The sequence below is a fragment of the Myotis brandtii genome, unplaced genomic scaffold, assembly GCF_000412655.1.
Source record: "Myotis brandtii unplaced genomic scaffold, ASM41265v1 scaffold440, whole genome shotgun sequence".
NCBI classification, from domain to species: Eukaryota; Metazoa; Chordata; class Mammalia; order Chiroptera; family Vespertilionidae; genus Myotis; species Myotis brandtii.
This window is the reverse complement of record NW_005366834.1, coordinates 4,927,914-4,937,689: the sequence shown is the minus strand read 5'-3', so window position 1 is coordinate 4,937,689 and position 9,776 is coordinate 4,927,914. Positions and strand designations below refer to the sequence as shown.

The 9,776-nt window shown below is 36.2% G+C and overlaps 1 protein-coding gene across 7 annotated transcripts in view; it reads right to left on the bottom strand.

The window, feature by feature from the left end:
- The window catches only part of CDH18 (cadherin 18, type 2), a 686,463-nt gene that overhangs the window by 61,780 nt on the left and 614,907 nt on the right, over positions 1-9,776 (bottom strand). For all 7 annotated transcript variants that reach the window (XM_014546326.1, XM_005874484.2, XM_014546327.1 and 4 more), the window contains one exon: positions 4,393-4,646. In XM_014546326.1, the coding sequence (XP_014401812.1) occupies positions 4,393-4,646 (254 nt within the window). The remainder of the gene's footprint in view (positions 1-4,392; positions 4,647-9,776) is intronic.

Below are 9,776 nucleotides of genomic sequence, written 5' to 3'. Positions count from 1 at the left end.
TTGAGGAAACTCCATACTGTTCTCCACAGCAGCTGCACCAGTCTGCATTCCCACCAGCAGTGCACAAGTGTGGAACCCATATTTTAGAACTACAAATAGTACATATTGAAATTGAGTGTGTTGTTTGGAAAATTATTAGAAAATTTATGATATCTCTTGAGATAAATAAAATCATGGGGTTTAAGACCAGTGAAAACAAGCAAAACTATAATTGGAGGAAAAAGTGTGCATTATGCTGGAAGTAAAAAGGAGGACAGGTTGAAACCTAATTTTATGTCATTATCTCTATTGTATTTATTTGACTATTTATTATCTCTATAGTTCATTTTTTAATTTCTTTATTGATAAAGTTATTACATATGTTTCCTTATCCCCATATTACCCTGCATGCCCCCCCCCATGCCCTCACCTCCCTGTTATCTGTGTCCATTGGTTAGGCCTATATGTTTGCATATAAGTCCTTATGTTGATCTCCCCCCCTTACCCCCACCCTCCCATACCTTCCCTCTGATGTTTGACGGTCTGATAGATGCTTCTCTGTCTCTGTTTTTGTTTATCAGTTTATGTTGTTCATTATATTCCATAAATGAGTGAGATCATGTGATATTTATCTTTCTCTGACTGGCTTATTTCACTTAGCATAATGCTCTCCAGTTCCATCCATGCTGTTGCAAATGGTAAGAACTCCTTTTTTACCACGGCGTAGTATTCCATTGTGCAGATGTACCACAGTTTTTTAATCCATTCATCTACTGATGGGCACTTAGGCTGTTTCCAAATCTTAGCTATGGTGAATTGTGCTGCTATGAACATAGGGGTGCATATATCCTTTCTAATTGGTATCCCAAGAAACTAGAAACACCAAAAACCTCTTTTCAAAATCTCTTTCAATGAGTATAATTAGCACTCCAGTTTTACCAATGGACCAACCAGTTTAGTTTCCTCTGTATCAAGGTTTTTCAACCTCAGCACTACTGACATTTTGGACCAGATAATTCTTGGTTGTGAGCACCATCCCTGGTCTCTACTCAGAGGTAACTAGCATTCCTCGCCCAGTTGTGACAACCAAACATGTCTTTAGACATTGTCAAATGTCCTCTAGTGGGGTAACTGCGTGAGAGACACTGTGCCATGTGGAATGGGTGCTTTGGGATATGTTGGCATCTACAGAGCAACAGTGAAAGAAGTTTGTCTCTAACCTCAATGTTTCTTCCTTTGACCTACCCTTTTGGGCACATACATGCCACTCTTCATAGCATTTAAAAAATTCATTATTATTTATTTTGAATTGCAAATCTCCCCACCATTGCTTTGATTATAATGGCTCATACTTTGTCTTTTTTTCTCTCCCCCTTTGATACTGCTGCAGGATAAATTTAAAAGATGTCACCACAAAGCCTTTCTCATGGTCTCTGCCTCGCTTCTTTCTACAATCTCAGTACTTGCCCTTCACACACAGGTAACCTATGCTCCTCATATACACAAAACTACATAGATTTTCTCTATTCTTCATCTGTCTCATCCTTAACCTGGGTTTTGAACCTTAAAATCTTCAAATCATTATGTCTATAAGGTTTTGTGCACGCTTTCTTTCCATGCACACCTTCCTATCTTTATCACCCTATCAAAGAATGCAATTTTTTCAAGTTTATCTCTCCACTGGACTTCAAACTGCAGCTGCTGTGTGTGCATGCACTGATTTCTTTATCATAAGGACTATTGTAATAACCAAATAAGGTGCTTTAAATATCTCTTTTAAAATTGAATGTACCTCACACCTCTTTTAATTAAAAGGTATAGACTACATTATTAGCATCTTAATATTAAAAAAAAGCCTTACTAAAGTTTATCAAATACTCTATGTGAAACTAATAGCATGAAATATTTTTATTCTCAAAGGTGTTGGCTCCTTTTGTAATAAATGGGCCACATTTGCAAGTATCATTTATTATGCTACAGTTTTTAATATAGTTGAACAAATTATACTTACTGTTAAGTATCAGAAATGTCATTTAAATATTAGAGACACAGAGCATGGATTCATGGACTTGTGGGGTCCCTCGGCGTAGCCTGCAGGGATCAGGCCAAAACCGGCAGCCTAACCCCGCCTGACACTCCTGCTCATCCCGGCCCCACTGCATCTGCCGCTGCCACCGCTCAGTAGTCTCACTGCAGCTCCACTGAGGTCTGCAGGCTGCAGTGGACAGCCGTGAGCCCTGCGTCTGGTGCCCATGGGTCAGCTGAGCAGCTCTCCTGCTGTGGGAGCACACTGACCACCAGGGGGGCTCCTGCATTGAGCATCTTCCCCCTGGAGGTCAGTACATGTCATAGCAACCGGTCGACCGGTTGTTTGGTCACTGAGGCTTATATATATATAGATGGCATTCTATGTAATGCTGGAGCATAGCAGGCTTTTCTCTGGTTGGAAAACTAATTATGTTGTCTCCTACTTCCATCCCTTACATATCGATTTCTATAACTGGGCTAATGCATACTATTTTGTGTACTTGCCCGTCCTGCTTCTTCAAGCAGTGTCCAGCTCTTGTTCTCAGTGTGAGAGAGGGTACCAGTTGACAGGGTACTCTTACATTCACAGATGAAGCAGGATTGTTGAATACATACATTTGTGCACATAACATTGGTTCTCTCCATGCAGGGGTACTGTGGACTTCTTTTTTTAAGCTGAAACAATCATGCTTACATGAAAGGAAATTGAGAGCCTTTACAAACCTTATGTAGATACCAACGGAAATGGTTACTCTATTAGCTTTTGTTAAAATAGACGAGAACTCGCTCTGCCAGGTGTGGCTCAATGGTTGAGCATCAACCCAGAAACCAGGAGGTTGCAGGTTTGATTCCTGGTCAGGGCACATGCCTGGGTGGCGAGCTTGATCCCCAGTAGGGGGCATGCAGGAGGCAGCAGACTGATGATGTGATTGATGATGTTCCTCTCTCACCAATGTTTCTATCTCTCTATCCCTCTCCCTTCCTTTCTCTCTAAAAATCAATAAAAAACATTAAAAACAATTTAAAAAATAGATGAGAACTCAGGGAATCAGAATAAATATGGGGAAAAGCTGACAGATTTATTAAGACTTTCCAACTTCCTAAGGCCTTAGGATTAGCCAAAGGTATAAATTCAGGGTAACTTAGGACTCTCCTACATGTATACAGTCTTTGATTTTGTTATAATTGAGACCAAAAAAAAATCTTTATGATTATACAATAACATTTTAATAATCTCCACTGCATGACATACTAACATAATAAAATATTTACTGAGCACTTACTGACTGTGCTAATTACTTTGTATCAATCTAATCTAATTATATCAGCATATTCATGCAGTATTATTATTCCTCGTTCATATATTTGGAATTTACATTCCAAGGTTGAAAAACTATATCAGATCACAAAGCTAGTCCGTCAAGACTTCAGAATTCCCACATGCTGTCCTATAGTGTCAGTGTCTAGTCTCTAAGTGAGCACTCTAGGCAGCTTTGGACATTTATTAAGTGACTACTAGGTGCAGGCCACTCTGCTTAGCACTTTATACACAATGCTTAATGCTTTCTCCTAATACCTGAGAGATAGAGAATCATTTTCTTCTTTTACAGGTAAGGGTGAATGATTCCTAAAGGAGTAACCCATGGACACAGACAATAGGGTGCTGAAGGTCTGAGGTGTGATGGGGATGGGGCTGGAGAAGATCAATGGGGGAAAAGAGGGAACATATGTAATACTTTCAACAATAAATAATTATTTAAAAAAAGGAAAAAGAAAAGACTTCAGAATTCCCACATGCTGTCCTATAGTGTCAGCATCTAGTCTCTAAGTGAGCACTCTAGGCAGCTTTGGACATTTATTAAGTGACTACTAGGTGCAGGCCACTCTGCTTAGCACTTTATACACAATGCTTAATGCTTTCTCCTAATACCTGAGAGATAGAGAATCATTTTCTTCTTTTACAGGTAAGGGTGAATGATTCCTAAAGGAGCACAGCTACTGTGTCAGAACCTGGAGGCAGATAAGCCTTATTCCCAACCCTCTCCCCTTTTGTACTGTATCTATATTTCCTATCACTAAGAGATCAAGGTTTCTCAACTTCATTTCTATAAATGTTTCCAGTCAGTTATATTCATATCTATTAAGTCAAGTGGAAAATCTAATCTGTGTGGTCAAAAATATACTCATGGATATAGCTACATATATTCTTCATTTGACAGAAACCCATCTACTACATGACTCAGATAAAATATCAGTAATAGAATTTCATTGTAATAATAGAACAATAACATAGATATAACATATTTAAGTATTATTTTATAAATTTTAAATTACTGCGACACAATCAAAATATGTAGATGTCTAAAATTTTGAAGCATACCTTACCTTACTAAGCTATTAGCACTGTCAGGATCTTGTGCCAAAACTGTGCCAACGACAGTTCCAACCTTGGCATTTTCATAGACTTCCATGATGTAGGAGGGCATGGAAAATAGAGGTGGTTCATCCACATCCCCGACAATGATCTTCAGCGTGGTGGCATCTTTAAAGGGACCCAAGTGAGAGAAGCGAAAATCAAGGTGTGTATTTGCTCCTTCTATGTTGAGAGTGTAGGACTTCTTTTTCTCATAGTTCAGTGGCTGCAGGGAAAAAAAAATGAGATCCAAATTATGACAGTTATCACTTTCAAACAAGCATTTTTTTTCTATTTTTGAATAGATGCAAATCCATCTATTTTCTCTTAAAAACAAACTATAAAGTTTGTATTAGTAATGGTATCTAAAGAAGAAATCAGGGAAACTCAAGTCTGAAATCAACTGTTACTTTTCACAACCATAAATACGATGATAACTAAGTACAAAAAAAATATTCCCCACTGGCAAACAAATGTTGCTTTTGGAGACTCTGATTTGTAGTCTCCTCAAGTAACTTTTCTCTATCTCTTTGCCAATTTAACTTACTAAGTATTAAATGTTTTTATAATTTACTGATTTCATGGTATCTAAAGAAGAAATCAGGGAAACTCAAGTCTGAAATCAACTGTTACTTTTCACAACCATAAATACGATGATAACTAAGTACAAAAAAAATATTCCCCACTGGCAAACAAATGTTGCTTTTGGAGACTCTGATTTGTAGTCTCCTCAAGTAACTTTTCTCTATCTCTTTGCCAATTTAACTTACTAAGTATTAAATGTTTTTATAATTTTACTGATTTCAGAGAGGAAGGGAGAGGGATAGAGAGAGAGAAACATCAATGACAAGAGAGAATCACCGACCAGCTGCCTCCTGCATGCCCCCCACTGGGGGGGATCGAGCCGGCAACCCTGGCATGTGCCCTCGGCTGGAATCGAACCTGGGACCCCTCAGTTCGCAGACCGATGCTCTATCCACTGAGCCAAACCAGCCAGGGCTTAAGTATTAAGCCCTGACCAGGAATCAAACCATGGCCTCCTGGTTCATGGGTCGATGCTCAACCACTGAGCCATGCTGGCTGGACTAAACTTTTAAGTGTTCAATTCAAAATATTTTATTGTAATTTTAGCAATAAATTTGATACAGACTTTTGAATTTCATTTTTGTTGTTTTGTTTTTCATTTATTTTCTCTTTTACTAGTAATAGCATTTCATGTATTTGTTTATTTTATTATACTGTATTATGGTGTAATCAACTTTGTTCTGTATAGTTTTTTGTATGTTTCTTTTATTTTTTTAGCTTTCAGTTTTGCCTAATCTTATAATCTTTTTAGTGTACTCTCCTTTTTAAAATTGTCCAGCCAATATTTATTTTCTCTATTAATTACATATGTCATCCATAATTAATTTGACTTAGCATATAATAATGAGTAAGGTCAGTATGGCATTTTGTCCCAAGGAATATATGGTCTACTGTAGCATATAAAATAAAATAGTAAACAGACATTTACAGCACTGTGTATTTAGTGTTATAAGACTGGGTACTATGGAAATTAATAATAAGGATACAAACCTAGGTGCATGTAAGCAGCTAGGTCCTGTTTCTATGAGGAAGTACCTTTGCGATAAGAAGTGAATGTTTGGGAAGTGTTTAGCATGATGCACACAATAGGCTCCGCAACCCAAAGTGAGCTCCGATTTATGAGCTTAGAAAACGGAGTTCAATGTCAAAAATCTCCATGGTGATGTTAGTGCAGCTGAAGCAGAGACCAGGCTTTTAATGTGAGCCTGGGGAAGTAGCCACTGATGCTGAACTTCCTTTGTAATATCTATGAGAAGAAGAAGAGGGTTTTTTTTTTTTAATCCTTATTTCTGTCACTAATTTTGCACTAGCATGCTTTAGTCTTGAAGCTTTTTCTCTTGGCATTTTCAGAGAATGTTCATTCCCTATGGAGAAACTCAGCTATTTTCCTTTATCCTGAGGGACAAGGAGAAGCTGATTAGAATGAGTACCCTTAAGGAATTTTATAAATAGGAAGATCAGTCTTACTGATGTTTATTTTCCTTACCTCTTCTGAATTGCCTTGGATAATTGGCCTTCCCAGAGATTGGTGATTGCATAGAAGGAAAAATAACCATTTAATTTCAAAACTTGATATGAAGAAACTAAAACCTAGAAAACTTCTCAGGTCATAGGGACATGGATGAGACTGGGCTACCACAATATTTTATCAGTTTTTAATAAATAAAATAATTTTTTTGATCTGAATATCTCAGATTTTCTAAAGTGGATCGTATATACAATATACATGCATTTATATATGACAAAATTATGTATTTTAGATGTATATATTTTAAAGAAATGTTAATTGATTCTGCAGTTTGTGACGTACCAATTGGAAATCATATTCTTCTGAGGGAGTTTAAACTAGAAATGAATTGCTAAAGAAACTAACATTCATCTTTGTTGGGAGTTGCATAACTCTGAGTTGGACTCATAGATTGCTAGGGTTTTTTGTTGACTCCTCTCTCCTCAACCATTTGTACACCATAAGCATCTATAGACACAAGCGGTGGACCTTTTTTAATTAAATTCAAAATATCGTGTCAGTTAACTAGTAAACATTAGTGAATGAGAACCTCTCTTTGAGTAATTCAACAAATCTCATTCAAATGTAAACAACCTGTTCTACGAATGGTACAAATTTGCTTCCATTCAGGAATTGGGTGGGTGGATATGGTAGCTCTTGGCTCAGAGGAACATGGACTGTCAGAATCTGGGCACGTTGCTCTTGGAATGCAGCATCCTTGACAAGTTTACCATTGTTTAAAATCAGTGTATTGGTTTTTAGAGTCAACCTGCTGCATCTGGTAGACCTTATAATGACTAAGGTTCTTCTTTTTAAACGTGAGTATTTGAGACCCTAAAACTAAAACAAACAAAAAACAAAACAAAACACAACAACTAGGATTTGTTTACTTTACTAGGGACAGTTAATATTCCTTTCTCATGTGATAACACAGAATTTTAAATCACACATCTCCACTTATTTATTGGTGTTGGCATTCTTATCTTCTGACTCTCAGGGAAACTGTGGAGATAATTTGGCCACTTCTACCCCCAGATATAATTATCAAGCTGTACATCAGTTTAACAGGTATCTCTTTTTCCATTTTTTAGCAGGTCCCTTTGCAAATTAGATATTATTTGTCTTAACACTAAACTACCTAGTGATAAGAATCTGGCTGTTTATTTGGACACATAATTGTATTTTTATAATAGCTAATATATATTTAACTACCTCAGGGCAGGGATAATCATTTTGTGGAACTTCTTTGTCAGGACAGGCAGATGGGTGGCTAGAAATCCAGTTGAAGTCTCTAAGGAATAAGAGGAATATTTCAGATTGGGACAGTAATTTAGAAGCAGGTAAATTAATGCAAATGGAAATATTTTAACAACCTCATTTAATTCAGCAGTGCTAAATTGCAATTTTAGAAAAAGTGAGAAATTATTATATACATTTATTTATTCTCAGTGATTGCAGGATTATGTATACAATATAAACTATGTTAATTCTTTTATTTGCATTATAACTACAATAGTATACAAAGATTGAATTAGGATTATAATTAGTTTTTATGTTACTATAAGTCTAGCAAAGCTATCCAAGTACTTATTACTCATCATCCACACATTTTAATAGGATTTTTTAGTAATTCTCTAGTAATCATTTGTTCCTGGGAAATTATTTAGAAATCTGTGGATTTTACTTTTAGTTACTGGAAGATTTTTATTTATTTATTTAAAATACAATCTACCAGGATCAGAGAAACCTATTCATGTAATATCTCATTTTGCTGCAAAGATGTTACAAGGGGAAATTTTGGGGGGAAAAATTACCCAGGCTATGCTGGTGCCACAGAAAACAATAACATGAAATGTGTGGCTGAGAGTTTATAAAATGCAAAATAAGCATTCTTTTCAGCCTGAAAAAAAAAGAAAGAAAATAAATTCATAAAATAAGTCGTAGTGTGAACTTAATAGCATAGTGTAGAACCTGAAAATTTTCATGAGTATAAGAAAGAGTTTGTCCAACTCTACATTAAAATGCCAACTTTCCATGCTCTTAGATCTTTCTGGCTAGATTCTGATAATAATCATTCACACTGAATGATGACTAAAACACTCAAGCTAAAGAAAAACTTGGGGGTAATTCTTCCTTTTAGAACTACTTTAAGACTCTTCAAAAGAGTAGGGTCCAGTCTTTAATAATTTGTTCAGCATTATTTACTACTACTATCTAAATTTTGCCTCCAAGATATTTCGTGTAGGGATGGGAGTTGATAATGTGAATATAGTGTATACCATTTAACAAAATTTCAGAACTATGAACTTCTTGGAAAACTGCAAGTCGCGATTATCAACAATTCTAACATTTTCACAGAGATTGGAGTGATGTGGCCACAAACCAAGTAATGCCTGGGGCCATCAGAAGCTGGAAGAAGCAAGGAATGTATTATCCTCTAGAGCAGCAGTTCTCAAACTGTGGGTCGCGACCCCTTTGGGGGTCGAATGACCCTTTCACAAGGGTTGCCTAAGACCATCAAAAAACACATATATAATTACAACAAAATGAATCAATTGGGAAAATAATTATTTTAAAGGAACTTCCACAAAAGAGAAATTAATAATCTTGAAACTTAACGTTTTTGCAGGATATTCCAGTGCAACTTTGGGCCCTTTCTAGTACAGATATTGGCAAGATCAAGTCAGTCACTTCTATTAAAATAACTATTGATAATACTTTGCCTCTACCTAATATTTACCAATATCCTTTAAGTCTTATATATCCTTTCACGGGGGTCGCCTAAGACCATCGGAAAACACATATATAATTACATATTGTTTTTGTGATTAATCACTATGCTTTAATTATGTTCAATTTGTAACAATGAAAATACATCCTGCATATCAGATATTTACATTACGATTCATAACAGTAGCAAAATTACAGTTATAAAGTAGCAACGAAAATAATTTTATGGTTGGGGGTCACCACAACATGAGGAACTGTATTAAAGGGTCTCGGCATTAGGAAGGTTGAGAACGACTGCTCTAGAGTTTATGGAGGAATTGCATCCTAGCCAAAAATTAAGCTTGATTTCAAACTTCGGGCCTTCAAAACTGCGAGAGAATGTTTTAAGCCACACAGTTTGTTGTAATTTGTTACAGGAGCCCTAGAGACAAATATAGATTTATTTGCCATATATAAACACACAGTGAGATTTTTTTTTAATTTCTTTATTGATTAAGGTATTACATATGTGTCCTTATCCCCCCAAATCCCCCC